Raw genomic sequence first — 23,167 nt, 5'->3', positions numbered from 1 at the left:
AGTTTTTGTGCTTCCTGTCCCATTTGGCTCATTCTGCTTTTTAAGACAATCTTCTCATTAGCTTTTTGTATTCCCTTTTGCATCACTTTCATTTCTCTTTGCTACCTCTTTTGATTGATTTTCAAAATGCCTTTTAAGATTTTCTATAGCCTGATATCGATTTTTTTTTTCCTTAGAGGCTTTAAATATGAGCTTTGACTTTGTTATCATCTTCTGAGTATGTATTTTGATCTTCCTTGTCACCATAATAACTTTCTATAGTCAGAATATTTTTCTGTTGTTTAGTCATTTTTCTAATCTATTACTTGCCTTTTAACTCTTTGTTAATATAGGGCTATTTCAAGGGTGGATAGTGTAATTGCCCAAGCTTCGGGAGTTTCATGCAGATTCTCAGAGATCCTTCCAGGGACCTGTATTGAGAGCCAACACTGCTACCCAGATCTTAATATAGGCAAATCAGCAGTCATACTACAGTGCCAGCAAAGAGGCCCTTGCAATCTCCTTCTACCTAGCTGACCGGACCCCTCTCCCTATGAGCTGAGATTTCCAGAAATTACCACTATCACTGTTGCTGCCACAGTCATTACTACTATACACAGAGCTGCTGCTCCCAAAGCCTGTTCCTGGGCTGGATCTCCCCACATATTCTAGTAAACGAAACTTTTTTTTTTTGCTGAATTGTGCCTCTGTGGGCTGAGAGATCTAGAAATCACTGCCACTTCCTGGTTTCCTGGGGCCCTGAGATTGCACTCCATACCCACTTTGATGCAATATACCTGTTCTGAATACTTTCTAAGGTGCTTTCAGCATTCAATATATTTGGGGTTCTGGTTTTCTAAAATTTGTTTAGAATCATTATTTAAAGGTATTTGGAAGGATTAGCAAGGACAACTTGGGTGAGTGCCTATCTTCACTCAGCCATCTTGGCTCCACTTCCTCACTTTATATATTGAAAACATTAAAAATTATGAGTAAACTCTCAAAATTTAAAATGTTCAAGTACCAAAGAAAAATGAACAAGAGATAATTCTTCCCCTCCTCACTATTTTGCAATAGTATACACGGATGTTAAACAAATGCTTTTCAGTATATTCATTAATTTAGAGATGATTTAAAAAAAAAAAAAGATTTCCTTGTAGTGACTGGCAATAAATTGTTGTGTGACTTAATATCAAAGGCTATGTTAACAACAAGCCAAAAAGAAATCTCTCCCCAAAATTGCTCAAATCTGCTTCCAGTTTTACTATGATAAAGTCTTGGCACATAAGCATAATTTGTGTCTTCAAAGTATGTACATCAAAATAGAGATCAAAAAAGGATCCTAGATTTAAAGTTATAGGATAATTTAGAAGCTAGTTTTTCAGGCATGTCTGATTCTTTATAACCCCATTAGGATTTTTCTTGGCAAAAAATACTAAAGTGATTTTCCATTTCTTTTTCTAGTTCACTTAAAGATGAGGCAACTGAGGCAAACAAGATTAAGTGATTTGCCCAAGTTCACACAATTAATTAGTGTCTGAAGCCAGATTTGAATTCAGGAAGGAGAGTCTTCCTGACTCCAGGCATGGCACTTTATACACTGTATGTGATTGTCCACATTGTATTGCTCAAGGAGATATGATTAAAAACTATCTGAGGAAGGTTTAATCACAATGCTTCCTGACACAAAGTCCAACACTTTCTCCATAATCTCATACTGCCTCTTAGCATAGGAATAAATGATTGAAGAGAAGACAATTTGGCATGTAAATTACTAACTTAAAGAAAAGCATAATTCTTTCCAAAAGTTTGGTAATAAAGAAATAGATTGGATAATCAATTAGATTCAGTTGAGAGAGTTTTTAAAAATGATAAGTGGAATTTGAAGCATATTTGTAACCAGCACAAATGATAAATTATTAAAGACAAAAAAGAAAAAAATTAAAAAGAGAAGATGCTTACTTATAGCACAGTGGTACATAATAAGCACTTAATAAATGTTTATTGACATAAGTCGGAGCAACTCTTTGGAATGGATTTGCATCAATAAGATCAAGGACAGAGGAAGAAGAATTATTTTTCATAAGGAATACAGATATTTCTTCTACTCTGAATTGAAAAAAATAAAAAGGTACATGATATTATATACACATTGTAATGGGTGGAAGGGAATTGATGAGATCCTTCTAGAGCACTTTATTCTCACTGATTTAAGAAGCTAGTCATACTCATTAGTTGTAAATTTGGAGGATCTGGTTGTTGTGATTTGAAGATAAAGATGAAAATATTTGCTAGGAGATGAGAAAGAGCAGCTTTAATGATCCTGAGAAAGTGACAAACATAATAGGATAGAATGTTATCATCAAACAACAGTGTCTATACCTTATCAAAGGTGTGGCTTCTTTCAAGGCTCAGCTCTAATGCCATCTTTTCTACAAGACCTATGTTGAGTTCTACAATGTATAGTGCCATCCCACCCCACCCAATATTATGTTGTATGTATTTTCTCATGTTTTGTTTTTGTTTTTTACTTAACTCTGTACCTGTTGTTTTCCAGTAAATATAAGTTCCATAAAGGTGGGGATTAAGTTCCTTAAGGTCTTGAAAATACCTAGCATATAATGTATTGAATTTTTATTTTAGTGAATGAACTGATGTTTTAAATTTAAATACTGATGTCCCTCATGTAAATTTTACTAGGGTACAGTGACATGGTACTATTATGAATCATTAGTATTCTTGAATGAATTATAATTTCATGCAAATAGTGAAGTTGGCTGTTAAGTTCTCATATCCAATTAAGTAGATTGGAATGAAAGTCTTAGATTTCAAGAAATCTTTAGATTTTTATTTTGTGTACTTTAGTTGGGGAGATAAAATGAAAAAAATGTTTAGAGCATATTCTGACTTTGTCAAATACTTTGAGAAAAGAAAGTATGTGATGTGTATAAAATTCTTCTAATTTATCAGAATATCAACTATGTTGAAAAACATTTTGGATATTTTCTCTTGGACTTTCTGCCTCATATTTTAGACATTCCCACACCACCCAACCAATGTGCTGGTTAGGCTGTTAACTATTTGCATGAAATTATAATTCATGCAACTCCTACCAAAGCTTGGTTCCCTTGTCTGTTCTTTTTTCCTTTTCTATTTATTGTTATCCTTAATTCTCTTCTTAATTTCCTTAATCTCCCTTCTATGTATATATTCCTTATCCCAAACAGAATATAGAAAAGATTCCCAAATAGGATATAGAAATTTTCTCTTCTTTATGAGATGACTTATTAGGAATATTGCCACTCAATATCCATTTTCTAACATATTCCTTGCTAGATTTCATTTGAACACATTATGTCCTTAGCTCAGTTTTTTTTTTAATTCAAAATCTTTCCAGTACACCAAGAATGATGACAAACAGCTTTGTTTCATTAATCTTTTAATTTAAATTGTTTTAATCTGCTCTGATACTGCCACCATATGGAGAAAGTCCTCATCATCTCATGTTTGGACAATTGAAATAGGGTATTGGTTATCCTGTTTCTTATCACTTTAATGCATTTTATGTTCAATTGTCAAAGTCATCTTCGTAGAACACAAACGTGCCCATGTCAACTCCCATTATCAATAAAGACCAAATACAAAATTCTCTGTTTGTTGTTCAAAGCCCTTTATAATCTGATTACTTTCTTCCTTTTCAATAATCATATAAATTATATGAGAGCAAAATCATCAAAAGAAGGAACTGCAATTAAGAAAATTTGGGAAAAGTTTCCACTAGCAGGTAATTTTTCACTAGAACTAAAAGGAAGCCAAAGAACAAGGCAAAAATACGGAAAAATAATTCCATGGAGAAAAGATAGTGAGAGATGAAGAGTGTTTTTAAGAATCAGCAAGGAGGTCACTGTCACTGGACCTCAGAATAAGTGATAAGATCTAAGATTTATATTGGAAAGGAGCAAGGTAACCTAAGTACCTTGTAGATGCCTTTGTTGTCTACCATGAACTTCAAAACATGAAAGAATTCTAGAGAACATCGAATCTATTTTTTTCATGCAGACAACTTTCCAAACATCAAAATTACTTGTTAGCTGAATGAAAATTATAAAATACATCTCCCAACTAGTTTGAGTTGTTCTTATTTTTATTTTTTTAGAGAGGTATTTGACAGAATTATAAAGGACTTGGAATATTATTGAAATCCCTTGTGCCATAATGAACATAAAATTGGTTTTATGAACTGAGACTATTTCTTAAAAAAAAAAAAAAAAAAAAAAAAAAAAAACTTTAAAGATATAAGAAGTATATAGATTTCTGGAAAGAGGCTGGAATTGAACTATTAATTTACAGATTTCTAGTCTCTGTGTGACCTTTTCCATAATCATTAAAGAATTGAAAAATCCAAGGAGGACTTCTTTGTTCGTCAGGAGGAAGTGAATTAATCAATCACTCAATAAACATTTAAGTGCCTCTGTGCCAGGCACAATACTAAGTACTAGGAAGCAAAAAGAATCAATATCTAGACCTCCCATATTCTGATATGTTCAAATCCCATTGACTATTTCCCTTCTAATTAGGACATGTGTATCAGTCATTTCTTTTGCTCTGTGGTCTTCAGAAAAAGCAGCCATATTGTATGTTCTGCATACTAAACAGATCTAAAAGTCAACAACACTGTTTTTCAAGAGATGAGTTAGCTCTGAAATTAAGAAAGTTTTACCCTATTAACAATAGAAAGTCACTCCCTCAAGAATATCAGCATTACTCATTAGGATCCACTATTGTTCGAAATAGAGTCAACTTGGGGATTACTTCATCTGAAACATACAGTAAGCAGAAAGAGCATATAATACAGTAATGATTACTTAGAGCAGGGATGGGAAACATCTGTCCAGTGGGTCATATAAGGCTTTGTAATCATTTGCTAAGGCAACTACAAATGATGAGCTAAAAGGTGTAACCTGCTTAAAGTTTTATAAGTTGATTATTTTGGATGGCCTTTGAATAATGTTATAAATATTCAAATGGTCCTTGGCAGAAAAAAAGTTCCCTTCTCTGACCCAGAGGACATGTCTTTGATAAATGTCAATTCACTTTATTTGTTGACTCTAATAAATGTCTTTGTGTGATATATGATATATGAAAAAGCATTTGATTACTTACTATGTAATAGACACAAACATTTTAATCTCCAGTGAATGTCATTTAATTGCAGTAACTACACAACTCACCCAATCCTGCTCTTACTATGCATTCTTACCCATGTCTTTTCATAAATTTATCACAAAGGTTTACCCAATATATTTGGTGTTTTTCCTAAATTATTTTAAAAGCTAAAGGATGCAAATGAAGCTTGTATACTCTCAGTATTTCCTTAACTATATTTATTCCCAGTCATTTTTTTTAAATCACACATTATTTTTATGTCAATATTTTCCTCTAAAACCCTTTTCTTTTCCCCCTGGTGCATTAAAGGCTATTTGCAGTTATCACTTACCTCTTCAATATTTTTGGGATGATCTTTAACTTTTTTTTCTTTTTTTAGAGATTGTAGGATTCTATTACTTTTAATCATATAACCTTTCTGAATTTCCTGGGAAATAGTCAAATATAGCTTTACTAGAGGATTTATTTACTATAGGATTACTAGGGGAACAGAAGAGGTTCCACTTAGGCTTGAATTAGTACCTGATACTGGGCAACTAAAAAGTCACAGTAATGGAACCAAGGTTTTCTCAAAGTGCTGTGGGGTCCTTCCTCAACCTGGACTTTACTCAACTTGGGTTTAATTTATTCTTATTTTGATATGTGTGTGATTTTTAATAGGGGTTCTGAGAAATATCTGAAACTAGTATATGATCTGTGATCATTGTAGCCTTTCTTCAGACATTTAGTGCCAGGTGTATAGGGAGTCCCCCAATCATGCTTGTGGTCATCTTGTGGTTTAAGAATTCAAGTCATACTCTCCTTTTTTGACTTTTGATATTTGCAACAACAATAGACACATGGTATCTACCTAGCTTATCATAGCAATTATTTCCAGATGAACTTCAGTATTGTCTTGTTATATAATATAGTTTCTTTTATCTTCCCCGCCTAAAAGTAATAATGATGCAATAACTGTTGAGGTAGATTAACCAAAAGTACTAACTAAAACATATTTGAAAACACTCAGCATGTCACTCCATTGGCAAAATTAATTATTCCAGCTAAATTACTATTGGGATCATGGCTTAAGACTTGCCTTTTCCATCTTCATCAGGCCTGCTGAAAAACTTTTTTTTTTTCTATAGGCAGGAAAGGATTATGTTATGTATGAGTCTACTGGCATTCATGTCTTTTGAAAAGTTATTTTTTGCTATGAATTATGGAGTTGGACCAAAGTGGATTCCTGCCACTATATTTGAAGTGTAAGATGATGTTTTATGAGGTCCAGAGTGCAGGTGGGCTGATGTAGCATCACTTAGTTAATCAAGTGCAAAAACAGGTGTCTTGATAGCAAAAAACTCATTAGAAACATCCCCTTTAGAATCACCTGCCACTGTTTTTTTTTTTGTTTTGTTTTGTTTTGTTTTGTTTTGTTTTTTTTAGGTATGCTTCTTGAGGACTTACTGTCACCCCAAAGTAAAAAATATATAGTAATATTCAGATTTAGAATTGAAGAGGATAGTAATTCTTCTTTGGCCACTGCAATTCCTGAAATGACGTAAACTGGTATTTTTATACCCATTTGAATAGCATAAAGTTTGCAGAGGGTTCTCTTTATTGGTTAAAAGAATACAACAGCTGGTCTGTTGTATTTACTGGGGGGTTTATTTAAAATACAGAAGAGGTTCCACTTAGGCTTGGATTAGTACCTGATACTAGGCAACTAGAAAGTCACAGCAATGGAACGGAGGTTTTCTCAAAGTGCTGTGGGGTCCTTCCTCAACCTGGACTTTACTCAACTTGAGTTTAATTTATTCTTATTTTGATATGTGTGTGATTTTTAATAGGATTTCTGAGAAATATCTAAAACTAGTAGAAGGGGAGGAGGAATATTATACATTTATACTAATTAGGTTGGAATAATAGTAAAATATATTGATTTTTTTCTCATTTCAGTTTCTTAATATTTTTACTTTTCTAGTTCCAAGATATATGCAGCATTGATACTGAATTTGGTCTCTGTAGTAATATAATGCAGACAAATTGATGGCTTGCTTCTTCTCTGCCTCTGAAGTGATGCCAGATCCAAAAAATGACTCTAGGACTCAAAATCTAGATCTTTGTGAGAGAGAGCAATTAAATTAGATAATTTGCTAAAGTCACAATAAACTTTAATTTCAAATAAGTTAAACTTAGAAGTATCACTGACTTTATAGGTAGAAAATGATAGCAAGCCACAAAAAAAGCAGAACTGGAGCTAGGGAAATAAATCAGGTCTAGCAAAAAAAAAAAAAAAAGATGCAACCTCATAAAATCCAGAGTTAGGGGCATGACAATGGAGGTTAATAAATTAAATGAAAAATTAGTTATTATATATTTACTATTTGCCAAGCACTAAGGATAAAATTGTAAGATAGTCTTTTTCTCAAATTGCTTAAAAGTATCAAGGCTAGTGAAGAGAACAATATAGCAGACAACAAAGGCAAAGATACTGTTGCTTTAAATATAATTCTTAGAGCACAATTTGGAAAATATTTGAGGAATAGCATTAAGGTGTGGTGTTAATGTCATTCATCTTAACTAGTGAGATTTCCCAGATCAAAGAAAGATTACCCATTGAAGGATGAAACAGAGTGGCTCAGCTCATCTCAGGCATGATCTTTAGAAGTAAAGTTTGGAGAACAGAGTAACAGAAATGTGAAAGAAATGATTTGGGCTGTACCTGTGTTTAGAATAGAGGGAAACAAAATGGGAGAAGAATGAAATGGAACTCAAACAGAAAAAAGAGGATCAGTATAGTTTAAAAATAACTAGGTGGCACAGTGCATAAAGTGCCAAGGCTTAAGTCCAGAAAACTCATCTTTATTGAATTCAAACCCAGCTTCAGACATTTACTAGTTGTGTGACTTGGCAAATTGTTTGACTCAGTTCCTTATCCTGTCAGAAGGAACTGACAAACTATGTTAGTATCTTTGCCAGGAAAACTCCAAATGTGGTCACAAAGAAATGGACATGACTGAAAAATTACTCCACAATAACAGTATAATATTAAATCTCAGGAAACAATGTAAGAAATTTTTTAAGAAGAGGAGTGATCAATAGCTTGAAATTAATTAATAAATTAACAAAAAGAATTATAAAATTTGTACACCTTTTTCATATACTTATTTTTGTATATATTTCCTTCCTCTGACAAAATATAAACTCTTTAAAGACAGGCACTCTTTCATATCTAAGATTGTCCCCGATTTTTAAATAATACCTGGCACATGTGCATTGTTATTATTCAGTTATTTTCAACTACTAAGTGGATGAGGCCAGATTTGAATGCAAGAAGATGAGTGTTCTGGATTCCAGGCCTATCACTTTGTCCATTGTGTTTCACACCTATTCTATATGGCATATGGTAGGTACTTAGTACATGCATATTATTTGATTATTTAAGATGCTATACAAAGATGAAGTAGAAAAAAAAAGATTAAGAAGAGACTACTGTTTATAAAGAACTCATTGGTGTCCTTTGAGGAAAGATTTTGAGTTGAGTGTTGTCATAGAAGCCATATTGAAAGGGTTTAAGGAGAGCAGATTGGTGAGTAATTTTCTCAGCTTCTGAGACACTTATTGTAAAACAAAGAAAATAAAGAGCAACTCAATAGGCTATCAAGCAATAATGATATAAAGAGAAGTTTGAAAGTGGTTAGTTCTAGAGAGGCAGGATAGTATGAAAGAAAAAAATGTTAGATTTGGATCCAGAGAAGCTATTTTCAGATCCCTGCTCTTTGATATACAAATCTTTGTAACCTTGGACAAAACAATTGATCTCTTAGTTTTGTTTTCCCCCTTTACAAGATGAAGAGGTTTTGCTATATGATCTCAAATTATTATTTTTTTCTTTTCATATTTTATTTTATTTTATAATAACTTTATATTGACAGAATCCATGCCAGGGTAATTTTTTTACAACATTATCCCTTGCACTCGCTTCTGTTCCGATTTTTCCCATCCCTCCCTCCACCCCCTCCCCTAGATGACAAGCAGTCCTATATATGTTAGATATGTTGCAGTATATCCTAGATACAATCTATGTTTGCAGAACCAAACAGTTCTCTTGTTGCATAGGGAGAATTGGATTCAGAAGGTAAAAATAACCTGGGAAGAAAAACAAAAATGCAAATAGTTCACATTCGTTTCCCAGTGTTCTTTCTTTGGGTGTAGCTGCTTCTGTCCATCATTTATCAATTGAAACTGAGTTAGGTCTCTTTGTCAAAGAAATCCACTTCCATCAGAATATATCCTCATACAATATCGTTGTCAAAGTGTATAATGATCTCCTGGTTCTGCTCATTTCACTTAGCATCAGTCTCTCCAAGCATCTCTGTATTCATCCTGCTGCTCATTTCTTACAGAACAATAATATTCCATAACATTCATATACCACAATTTACCCAGCCATTCTCCAATTGATGGGCATCCACTCAATTTCCAGTTTCTAGCCACTACAAACAGGGCTGCCACAAACATTTTGGCACATACAGGTCCCTTTCCCTTCTTTAGTATTTCTTTGGGATATAAACCCAGAAGTAACACTGCTGGATCAAAGGGTATGCACAGTTTGATAACTTTTGGGGCATAATTCCAGATTGCTCTCCAGAATGGTTGGATTCATTCACAACTCCACCAATAATGCATCAGTGTCCCAGTTTTCACACTCCCACATCCCCTCCAGCATTCATCATTATTTTTTTCTGTCATCTTAGCCAATCTGACAGGTATGTAGTGGTATCTCAGAGTTGTCTTAATTTGCATTTCTCTGTATGATCTCAAATTATTATATTAACTTTGAAATATATATATATTCATTAAATGTAGCAAGGAGTATACTAATACCACATCTTTGCCATGTGACTTAGAACAATTCAACAAAAACTGCTTTTCTTTGGGCAAGGTTGTAAAGGTTATTATGGCATTAAAGAAAAACTGGGATGGAGACAAAATTGTATTTATTTATTATTTTTTTTAATTTATTAGTGACCTACAGAGATATTCTTACTTTTAAACTTTTGAGATACAATTAAAGGTTGTTGTTTGCATGCATTCAACACTTTACAGTTAATAATGGTTGACTGCAAATTTATTTATTTTGTCACTTATACCAAAGCTATATGTTTTCTTTTCAATTCCATGCAACTCTCCCCATCAATTATTAATTGCTTTGATCTGTATTCTACAAATTCATGTTCTAAAAACCATAAATAACATAATTTGAGAACTAAAAGGAACTTTAAACATCATTTCATACATAAGAAAATTAAGTCACAGAAAAGCAAAGTGATTTCTTCACTGTCCCACAACTAATGAGTGGATGGCTAAGAATTAGAGTTCTGGGCTCCAAGTATCCATTCCAAGGATCCCCCCCATTATATTATGCTACAGGTGTCCTATGTTGAAGAAAAAATATTTTCTTATCATTTGAACTCACTTTTCAAAAGAATAGGAAATGGCAAACTATTTCATTATCTTTGTCAAAAGAATGTAGTCACAGAGACTGAAATGACAACAACAAAACCTGTCAAGTTTTTATATTCTTTACATTATATTTGAATACAATTAAAATACAAAAATAAATATTAAAAACAAAAAAATGATATTCTTTGTGAAGAATAAATCATTGTGAATCATGTGTGTTATAGCATGTTTCTTTGGTTATATAAGATCAACCAAGCACCTTTGTTTGTGGGTTATATTGGTCAAAATATTTTTTAAACATATACTATGTGCTAGATATTGTGTTAGAAACTAGAGATACAGGTTAGGCCATGGAAACATGTTAATTACATAGAATCAAGATTTACAAAATTGGGAAAAATGGAATTTATCTTTAATTATATAAATCAACATCTGAAGCAGAAGTTACTCTTCTTGCCTTGACCATTTTACTCTTAAGATTAAAATTATGAAACAGGAAAAAAAAAACTTAAAAAGTAATTTTTAGATTGAAGCTTACTCTGATTCTTTTTGCAGCCAGATGACATTGATTTAAGAAAATATCTTGAATTGTAATAAGGGTAAGAAATTTTAAATTAAGGCAAATGAACCAATAACCTTCCTTCATAATTCACACTTCTTTTTCCGATTCCAGGATGTTAAACCAAAAAAAAAAAAAAATTGTGCATATGCAGGCACACACACACACACACACACACACACACACACAAACATGCATTTATATATAGTGTAATTCACTTAAAAGTTACTTTCCAGTAATTTGTCCAAATCATTCATATAAAGATATTGATATTGAGAAAAGAAAATCATACTTATCCATTTTCCCCAGGGAATTGACATCCAGGCAGACGAATCCCTTAACCCTTTCCAACATATTTTCCCTAGCATTCTAAAGAATGTCTCCTTTCCTCTACTTCTTGTTATTCTGGGTTGTTATTTTGGAGCTCTACTCTTGATTTATATTATATCCTAGGCTTCCACTCCATTGCCTATCTCAAGTCCTAGAGATTCTGACATGCATCATAGCCAGTTCATATTTATTCCCCTACCTGCTCTATAGTGAGTCCTGTCAACACCTTACTCCTTCAGGAGGATTTTCTCTTCCCAACAATCATTCAAAGGCAAGTAGGTTAATGTCTTTCAAGGATAAGCTTCCTGAATTCATGATGAGAGTAGTCATTTGCTCTGTCCTAAATACTTTCACTTATTTTCCCTCAACTATCCATTGTCATACACTTAACTCTTTCATTTTTTAAAATCTTTTCTTGTCATCAGTGATGACCATCAATGACTGATCATCTCCTGATTCTGGGTTACCCACAGTACAACTTAGGAGGATGAAATTGAAAGAATTGGTATATTCATATTTAATCCAAAGCACTTGTAATTAACAGATTAGAAACTTTGACATCAAAACATTTAACTATTACTGCACATGAATACTAATGGCACTAAGAAATATAGCAAGGTGTATATGATAAATAAAAGATAAGCCAGAATCTAAAGAGGAAAATGGAAGCATATGTTAGAGTTCAGTAGACAGAGGCAATAAGAATGCAAGAAAGCTAATATAAATGATCAGTGGGGGTTCAAAAAAAAAAAAGAAAGGTCATTGATCAAAATCAAATGAAGGAATAATTGATAATGCTTTGTGAGTGAGTGTTGGATATAAGGGAAAGGGAAAAATCAAATATATTTCTAACATTTTGGCCTATGTAGTTGATAAATGATAATGCCATTGATAAAAACCTATCTGGAGGGAGAAATTGACTTTGTTCTGCCTTACTCCCACCCAATAGATAGAGCTTCATTCATGTCTTCCAAATTAATGAATTTTATAAATTATGCTATTACTAAAATAAAATTGGCTCTGGAGCATCATTCATTTGAAGGCCTTAAATTATTTTTTCACACATTTTAATGAAATAATCTTAAGTGATTGTGATTGAGAATAATGGAAAAATGAACAAGACTAAACATTCTACTGAAGCTTGCACAAATGAACAAGTTTAAACTGTAATCCGGGGCAAATGAGCTTATCAAAATATTGAATTGAATGCATTACCATGTTCATCATTGAACACCATTGTGGAATCTATTGATGCCATGCTTCGAATTGAATCTAAATATAGTGAAAAATCACTATACCTTTTTAAACACTTAGTTCTGTTCCTTTTAAAATATATTTTAAAATTTTACATCTATTTTTATGTTAATTATAATTCCCTATAATAAGGGCTTTAAAAAAATTTCTTTTACAAAATAGAGATTACAAAAAATATAAAATGGTAACTAAAAAAAACATTTGTAAAGTATTAGAATAATATTAAAATTTAACAACAAACAAAAAATCAGTTAAAACAGCTAACTAGAGAGAAAAATCCAATTGAAAAAGTGGTCATCATTGAGAAATCATAGTGGGCAAAGGTATATATACACACACATACACACACAGAAAAAATATATATGCATATATATGTATATACACACATATACAGAGAGAGAAAAAGAGAGAGAGTGCTAGCACTTTTTTCCCATTTTTGCTTCTGATGATGGAAACACAATAATGATTCTTCTACATCTCTAAATATAAATAAGAGGCACTGGGACTACTGAATTGGCTGTAACCTCCATGAAATCAAGAAATCAAGAATTCTTTAGACTTTGATCTTCTCTGATATCTATCCATCACAAGTCTCTCTCTATATAAATGATTAATAAATGTTTAAATTCAATTATGTTTGAATTGTGTTAATTGAGAATGAGGCCTACTTCTCAGTTTTTCAAATGACACATCTATATCCCTAAGTAATTCAGTTTACAATAATGATTCCTAAATGAATTATTTAAGTGTTAGATTATTTAGGATATCTTATTGAAGAAATATAAATGCATTTTTCATGACTTTTCTGAGTTACTTTTAAAAAATAAGAATTACAAACTTCACAATATCAGATATTTAGTCTTATTTTGTACCCAACATTTGAAGAAGTACAGCTACAATAAAATAACTGAAATCCAATTTTCCCCTCAATTTTCTCCTCTTCTCTTCTTTTTTACTTTCTTCTATTGCTTTTCTTTCTTTTTATACTTTTTCAAACTCCATTTCCCTTTATTCATTTATTACACAAGGGAAAAGAAGGGAAAGGAAAATAAAGGATTGGCTATTTGTCAATTTGATTTATCATTTTATAAACATGAATTTGCCCCTGAATTTTCCCCCTTTTTTATTTCAAAAGAGAGACAGAGACAGAGACAGGGACAGAGAAATAGATATCTTAAGCACTCCTAGAGCTGTTCCAAATACAGAAGTACAGTAGATTTAATCTATCATATTTCATTTTGAATGACACTCCAATTAGATTTACAATAATATAGATCGTTATAAATCTGAATATGAATTAATGTCTTTTAAAAAAATAACATAAAATCCGTATATGTAACAAAATGTTTTAGAAATCAAGGTGTTCCTAAGCATAGAAAATTAACATATTAATTAAAGCTACATATAACTTTAAAGAGTCAATCACTGTATAATATTTTAAATATGTAAAGATATGCATATGTAAATAAAATATGCATATGAATAATATATATATTTCCCTACTTTACAAATTGGAGAGAAGGAAAAAAGTTTTTATACTTTTTTTTTTTAATTCTTAACTCTGTGATTTAAATAAACAGATTTCAAAGGTCATGTTCTTGGTCCATTGGAGATTTAAGTATTAAGGCTAGGGGAGAAAGGCTTGGAAAATTATAATTGTAAAGAAAAGAGATGGGACAATTAAGGAACATAAATTGATCTGAAGTCTTCATTCCCTTTTGTTATGGAAACACTAATTGCTACCAGAATAGCCATTTTTTCTCTATTTGAAAAGAGATGTTTTAGTGTAAGATATTGACCTTAGAATGTCTCATTTTAATTGTTGACATTTTCTGACAAAGCAGACACATTCATTTAGTTCATTTAGTCTATCTGCGGTTTACTTGTAATTCATTTTGTATAACAAGAAGGCAATTGAGAACAAAAAATTTAGCCAGATGAAACAATGATTAGATATAATTAGGTAATTGAGGCAAAAATCAAGATTTTGCTTTAATTAGCTAAATATTTTCCTGTTTTATTTTATTTCATAGCTAGTAATATAACAGTAACCTCTTAGCCAATACTTCTTTCTACATGTACTCTCCAGCTCTATAATTTATCCTTCAAACTGTTATTAGATGAACATTTCTTATTCATAAATCTGATTATGTTCCTCTATTGTTCCAAATTATTCAGTGATTCCCATTACATTCTAAATAAAATCCCATCTTTTTAGCTTAATATTTGAGACACTTTATCAAGAAGCACCACACTACCTTTCTCATCCTTATGTAACACTACTTCAAGAATTATAATAACTAGCTAACAATATTTTCAGCCAAGATGTGATCAGGTTTGGGAAATGGAAAAAGTAAAAGGAATACCCTAGAATTCTACAATGGTGAAAAAGTTGCTGCTTAGGGAAAGAAGCAAAGTAATGATGATGCCTGTTACCAAATTTGAATATGGCAGGTGGGGAAAGACTGTAGGATGCTCCCATTTTATCCTCTAATAACCATGAGGCAAAGCCTCAACTGCTCTATCCAAACTATGACAATCCAATTTAATCCTAGCTACAAAATCTATGATTCAATGACCTTCATACTGGCCCCTTCACTATTCTTCTTTCTTTCCTGTGCTAAATTTGTTTCTGATGTCTGTAATGTGACCCACAATCTGCTTTGTTTCTGAATAATAAAATCCTGTCCATCCCCCAGAAATCTTGAACTGATCTCCCCATTCACTTATGATTCTACCCTCAGTATTTTCATGGCTTAAATTTTTTTTATTGAAGCTTCATTTTCAAAACATATACATGGATAATTTTTCAAAATTTGCAAAACCTTGTGTTTCAAATTTCCCCCTCCTTCCCTCTACTTCCTGCTCCAAAATGTCAAGTAATTCAATATATGTTAAACATGTTAAAATATATATTAAATCCATTCTATGTATACATATTTGTACAATTATCTTGCTACACAAGAAAATCAGATCAAAAAGTAAAAAAAAAAAAAAAAGGGAAAAAAAAAGAAAATGTAAGCAAACAACAAAAAAAAGTGAAAATATGGCCTAAATTTCTTAACAACTTTTCGTTTTGTACTTCTATCAGTTATGTATGGATTAGTTTCTAGATTGTAAGGTCCATGAAGGCAAAGGCAATATCTCATTTCACCTTTCATTTCTATCACTCCATGGAATGGTTCTGTGTTGTTTATATGTCTTTGTAAATATTTATCTAAATGGAGATAACTACATGACACAATGGATAGAATACTGGCCTTGAAGTCAGGAGGATATTTAACTCAGATACTCAACACTAATTTGGCCTAGTCACTTAACCACAATTGCATTGCAGATAGATAGACCTATACATAAATACATCTCTCTAACTCTCACTATCTCTATCTATCTATCTTTCTACCTATCTATCTATAATTGTCTATTTATCAATTTAGGAAGCTATTTCGTAGTATACTTTTAGGATTAGCATATAAAACTAGGAAGAACCTTAGAGGTCATTTTTGTCCAATGCACTAACTTCTTATGAGTTATATGAGAGCTAATCCATGAAGGAATAAAAACACCCTGAAACATGGGAAATGAGATAATGTAATAAAAGTCCCTTCCTTCTGGGACCTCTTGCATTCATGCTTCATCCATCTTCTTGTACTTAGACTTGTTTCTCTTACATGACAGTACCTCCCTGGTTTCTCTCTTTAGTAATAACTATATTTTCTCTCATAGCCTTTCCTGTGTCTCACTCCCAATAATCTTCCCCTAGAGAAGCTTTCCATGGCTACTTAAAGACTCTCACCTTGCTGATATCACCTTCCTTTTTCACAGCTGATATTCTCCAAATTTAACATGCCATCCAGATCCTTGTGAATATTATCTACCAGCTCCCAGATCATCATCACTCAACTAACAAAGATTTCATTATTTGGCTCACAGATATGTTCATACCTAACTGTTGCTCCTTTACTAGAAGACATCAACAATGTAATCATAAGCCCATGCTTGCTCATCTCTTCTATTCATCCTAAACCTATTCTTTGACATTAATAGGACCTCCAATCCCTCAATGTCTCATACTTAAGTTTGGCCAAATCCCTACTCTATATCATTCATATCCTCAATCTCTTACCCACTTAGGAATGAAAGAAAACTGAACAATGTCATACAACCAAGCTGACTGCCACGTATTTTATATTATGTAATTTAAAACAGGTCCCATTTCAGCAAGGCAATTCTAGTGAAAGGAAGGAGCATGGAATAAGATTAGAAAGGGAGGTAGGACACAGAATGTGTAAAAATTATAAATGCATTGCATTTATATGAAAAAATAGAACAAACCACTGAATATTTTTAGGCAAGAACAGTTGACACAAAAGTAGAATAATGTGATGGAAATAGTTTAGATTTGGAATCAGAGGAGCAGAGTCTGAATTTTGCCTTTGACTTAGATACCTTGGGCAAATAACTTAAAATTTTTGAATTACAGTTTTCTTGTTTATAAAATGAATGGATTGGCTAGATAACCACTCAGGAGCCTTCTATATAAGGCACCTTATAAATATAAATACATATTTATGTTACATATAAATATAAAGTATATGAATTTATTTTTGTATTTTATGTAAATATATAAACAAATAAACCTATATACAAATAATAATAAATTATAAATATAAAAATTATATGATCATGTGGGCAAATGATTAGGAACATTATTTTGACTCCTATATGAAGAATAAATTAGAGAAGGGAGAGACTAGAGACAAGAATTAGGTGACAGGCTATCATAGTGGCTCAAGAAAGAAGTAATAAAGGCTACTGTAGAGAGTAAAGTATGGAGTTAAGAAATATCTTGGTTCAAATTATACCTCAGACGCCAGATGTATAACCCTGTGCAAATCACTGTAACTCTTTAGCCCATAGATTCTTCATCTATAAAATGAGGGGATTGGAATTTGTTAGCTCTTAGGTTTTTTTCCAGCTCTGAAACTAGGATTGTGTAAGAGCTAATCTAAAAAGTTGTTTGTGTGAGTGAAGAGAAGGTGATACAAGCTAAACACATGGAGAATGTAAAATGGACAGGGTTTGGTAACTGATCTGATGTAAAGGATGAAAGAGAGAGAAGGGTAAAAGATCATAAGATTTTGAGCCTGACTGATCTGGAAAGTGACATCAACAAAAATAAGAATGTTGGGAATATGCTTATGTTTAGGGAAATGTTAATGGAAACTGCAGAATACTTGACAAGGTATTTGATAATTTTATTATTTTCATGTTTTGGATTTTTTGTTTGTTTTATATTGGTATGGGCATATAGTAAATGTTCTTACTCATAAATAAAAGAATAGCCTGCAAATATACTTACAAAGAGCTTGTGATGTACATTTCAAAAACAAGCAAGAATAAGTAAGTTTAGTCTAAATAGGCAAAGTAACAAATTTGTAGTATTCTAAATCAGTCATTTCACCTATTATCATGACTTCTGCAACTATTTAGCTTGTTGCTTTGACCACAAATATACATAGTAACTGAATTAATCCCATCAGTCATTCAATTGGTGGCTACACACACATACACACATACACAAAACACACACACACACACACAAAATACATACACACACAGTCTTAATATCTGAAAATAATCTATCAACTACTCTATTTTTTATACTTAAATCCAACAAGTCTGATTTGAATAATGTATACCAATGTGTTCATTTTTGTGAGTTGTGTATTTTGTGGGAAGTAAATGAAATAAATTCAACCTGAGTATTTAACTTAAGTATACATGATGTCATATAGTGAGAACAGCACTGAAACAGGAATCTGGAATTTCTAGATATTCTCTATAAATACCTCATAGGTTAAACATAAACAATATTGTAGCCACTAAATCAGCTAACACATAAAGTCATTAGTGGAGGTTTTGAATCAAACAATTGATCAAGAATGATTTCATAAGGATAGATATTTCAAGACTGTAGAACAGAAGAACATGAGGTTTTCTTGATATCCTGTAGTTGTGAGGGAAAAACAAGAAAAGTCCCCATTATGTTAAATGGATTTATTGGATTAAATTCATGAGAGAATATATAGAAGAGTCACATAGACTATGCAGATATGTATAGATTACAATTTACATCAATTGGAGGGAATATCCATATTGTTTAAATGAACAGATCTCTTTGGGTATATTGTCATGAGAAAAGAAAAATGATCCCTTGGTTACAAATGCCAAATTTGAGAATTCATTAGCATGTTTGTAAATTGGAATAGGTGGCAAATATGTATACTACCCTTAACTAAAATAAAACAACAACAAAAACAAATATCATATCATATGTATATGCATAATTTTATGTAAATGACTATGTGAATAAGGCTGTCAAAGTAATTGGCAAGATAAATATTTGTAGACTTTTTAGTGTACTTGAGTACTTGTGGTTAGACTTCATAAGAACACAGTAAACTATCATAAAAATTTGTCCTTAACAACACAATGTTTACATGAAGTCAAGCAAAAGTCTTAAAGAAGTAAATTTCTTTGGAATTGAGAAACTATTTCAATTTTAATATAAATCAAGTTCAAATTAAGTTTTAAAACTTTTCTTTATAATGGCTATTTAATGTATGAAGATATAGTGATATTTTCAGATAGTTTCCTGGGTTGTTGAATGGAATATTTCTATATATTATTTTCAGTAAAATATACAGAATAGGACTAATTGTTTTTTCTCAATTTTTAAGATCCTGACTTTAAGGACCTTGGAGTTTTGAAACCATTACCAGGTTGGTATACTAGATATTTCATGATATCCCAAGGTCTTGATTTTTGTCTTAGAAAATAATTCTGAGTTGTTATTGAAGCTCCCTTTTTTTGTTTCTTTGGCATTTTATTATTTAGCGTGTGAGTTTGAAATGGGCGGACCTGAAGGAATTGTGGAATCTGTACAAATTATGAAGGAAGGAAAAGCTTCTGCCACTGAGGCAGTTGACTGTAAATGGTACATCCGAGCCCCACCACGATCCAAGGTCAGTCTTCTATCCCACTACTGATTGGGCAGTCAGTATACAAAGTGGTTATAAAAACCATCAACTCTATATTATATATTTCTTTTATCAAGGTGGGGGGGACAGTGTTGGGGTGCTTTTTAAATTCTACTTCTAGAAAAAATATAGACTATTTTATTTCTATTTTGGAAAGAAACTCATCTCTCAATAATGTCACAAACTTTTATGGATTGATAGTATGTCAAATAAATAATTTTGCATGTAGACAGTAGTCCAAAAATAATTTATTTATTCAGCTTAGAATAAATAAAAATTTCAGGAATCCATTATGGTGGTAATTATTTTGCTCTTTGTTGTTCAAATTTTTCAAAAATTAAATACATTGCATTTGAACATAATTTGACTTAAACTAATTTATTGAATGGGAAATGTCAATTTTGCCTACTTATTTATGGCATTGCCATAATTTCAGGGTGAATTTATAGATTATATAATTATTATAATTTATAGATTATATAATTTACCTTCATTGGTAAAACACCTTAATTTTTCTTCTTCTCCATATCTTATTGATTTTTTTCTCATTTTAAAATAGAATAAAATTATAGCTGTGTCCATAATTAATTAAATTTTCGATTAGTTGTAATCTTCATGTTATAATTCTCAACACTTTTGTATAGTAATTCTTAGTATTGATATAGTAGTCTATTTCAAAGACAATTTCACAACTATTTATGCATTACCTTTATATCACCTTTTGATCAGTATGGTATGTGCATATATGTATCATGAAGGATGCAGATATTATGTGCTCCAATATTTACATATATGGCCAATTAACCAAATAAACATATGAAATGAGTACTATTTCCAAGACATTATAACCAATTTTAGAGAAATAAACACTTATTAAGTATCTAGTATCTATCAACTATAAGTGACAGTTGGAATATATCAAAGATCTTAAAGTTAAGGAAGAAGAATTAAGCAAATATCAAATAACTCTCATGTATACAAGGGTAAGAAAAGTACAAATGAGAGATACAAGTATATTATCATTACAAATCCAACATTTGGGAATCAGAGAAAGTATCCTGGAGGAAATAGAATGTTTGTTGGGATTCCAATTGTATCTTTAAGCAAGGGTGGTGATCCAATTGAAAGAGATAGAGGAGGGAGAAGAAGAAGTTTAATGCAGGCAGGACATGAAAAGTCAAAGAAATGAGAGAAAATCAGGGAAGAATGAGACAAAAATGTAGTCCAGTTTAACTAAGAAAATAGACTATAAGAAGTAGAATAGTATAAAAAAAATGTGAAGCTTCAGAGTTCTTTGAATGTCGTTTACACTAGATTACATTGATTGTTTTGTAATAGATAAGTATCATGAATTAAATAAATATCTTAGGAATATTAATCAGATGGCTATCTGACCTATGATTTGTTTAGAGGGTAACAAAAGGTAGAAAGAAAAATTAAGTATCTATTCCAATAATGTAGTCAGGAAGAATTGAGGGTCTAAATTGTAGTGATGTAGTAAAAACAGAAAAGAAATGAAAATGAAAAGGACCAGATAACTCTTTGGATGTATAGGGTAAGAGGCAGGTAATTGTTGAAGGTGACTCCAAGGTTTAGTCTGGGATATTTCAGGGTTGGTGATATTGTCATTAATAAAAAGGAACCATTGGGAAACAAGGTTATCTGTTAGGAATGAAAGGGGAAAGGAAGTACTAGAGATTGGAGAAATAAGGAGTGTTTCAATGTTCTGTGAAAAGTCTGAGACAATAAGGATTGTCTAAAAGTATCATTTAGTAGAATTGAGGTTCCAGCTGATGTTAGAAAGTTTACATTTGGAATGGAACCATCAATTCAATTAAATAAAAAATCATGTAGGCCAAAGTTCTCTTCTGGACCCTTTTTTTTTCCTTTTACACTATCTCATCTGATGATTTCATCATCTCCTAGGTGCTCAATTACCAACTCTATAAAATGATTACCAATTTTACATATCAGGCTATAGTAATTTCCTTTGGGACATCTCAAATTGATTATTGTGTAGGCATCTCAGATTCAACATGTCAAAAATAGGACTAATTTTTTTCTATCAAAATGCTCTCTTCTTTCCAACTTTTCTTTTATGGTTAAGGAAATACCCATACTCCCAGTCACCTAGATTTAAAATGTTCATGTCATGCTTGACTTTACATTTCCCTCCCTCTCTTTACTCAGATGTAAAATAGGGATAATAACGAACATCTAGCTAGTAGGGTTGCTATGATAATCAAATGAGACAATAATTATAAAATGCTTAGGACAGTGCCTAGAACATGAGAGGTAATATATAGATCTTTATTCCTTTTCTCACCCTCTGTCTTTATTCTCACAGATTCCATATATTTAATCCATTGCCAAATCTTGTTATTCTTATCTTCACAAGATTTTTCATATACATTTCTTCTCTCCACTCTCAAAACTTCATCCCTAGTCCTGATTTTATTGTCTGGACTGTTGAAATGTATCTCACTCCACTAGAGCCTATCTTCCATTATGTTGACAAGGTTTTTATTCTAAAGGATTGATTTGAACAAGTTACACATCCTTCAAAGTTCTAACCTTACTCAATGAGTTCCAGTGACTCCCTATCATCTTGGGATCAAATATATACTCTCAACTCCCTGCTGAATTTAAAGTTCTTCATAATCTGTTTCCTTCCAACTTTCTCAATTTCTTACATCTCATTCATCTTCGTATGCTATTTTCCAGAAACACTGGTCTCTTTAAATTCCTCAAAAATGATATTTAATCTTCTAATTCCTTCTTTTTGTACTAGCTATCTCCAAAAATGGGATTCTTTGACCTTTCAACACCAGCTCTTAGTTTATTTGACTTCTTTTAAACTTAGATCAAATTCTACACACCTTCAGGATTCCTTTCTTATTCTCTATAGGAATAAATGCCTTCTTCTTTCTTAATGCCTTACAAATACTCTATGTGTATATATGTGTGTGTGTGTGTGTGTGTGTGTCTGTATATGTGTACATCTCTCTCTTTTATATATATATATGTACACACATATATAACATTTATATGCACATGTACATATATATACTTACATGTGCATGAGTATATTTGCATACATATACATATGTATGTACGTAAATTTATATATACACACATATAAGTAGAGAAAAAAAGACATGCCAACTTTTGTTGGCATCACTGAAGAGCATCCCTACTTCACATCCATGGTAAGAAATTGAGCTTCATCTTAATATTGGTTAGTTGTTGTTCTTTGTTCTCAAAAAGGACCAAAATGACATCATGACATTGGGACATGTCATAACATAAAATTATAGTAGGTCTAACTGTGTCTGATCAGACTACTATGAGCTTAAACGCAAATAGTCTCTATGAATATTTGGGTTGA

General features: G+C 31.8%; 1 protein-coding gene across 4 annotated transcripts in view; it reads left to right on the top strand.

Annotated features, from left to right (window-relative positions):
• NETO1 (neuropilin and tolloid like 1) overlaps window positions 1–23,167 on the top strand; it is a 323,874-nt gene that overhangs the window by 113,393 nt on the left and 187,314 nt on the right. For 3 of the 4 annotated variants that reach the window (XM_051970541.1, XM_051970540.1, XM_051970538.1), the window contains exons 5-6: window positions 19,480–19,521; window positions 19,637–19,764. In XM_051970541.1, coding sequence (XP_051826501.1) covers window positions 19,480–19,521; window positions 19,637–19,764 — 170 coding nt within the window. Of the gene's footprint in view, window positions 1–19,479; window positions 19,522–19,599; window positions 19,765–23,167 lie in introns of those variants that run through there. The other variant, XM_051970542.1, reaches the window with a different exon arrangement.

The sequence above is a fragment of the Antechinus flavipes genome, chromosome 1 (genome assembly GCF_016432865.1).
Source record: "Antechinus flavipes isolate AdamAnt ecotype Samford, QLD, Australia chromosome 1, AdamAnt_v2, whole genome shotgun sequence".
NCBI lineage: Eukaryota > Metazoa > Chordata > Mammalia > Dasyuromorphia > Dasyuridae > Antechinus > Antechinus flavipes.
This window is presented reverse-complemented; position numbering and strand designations above follow the sequence as displayed.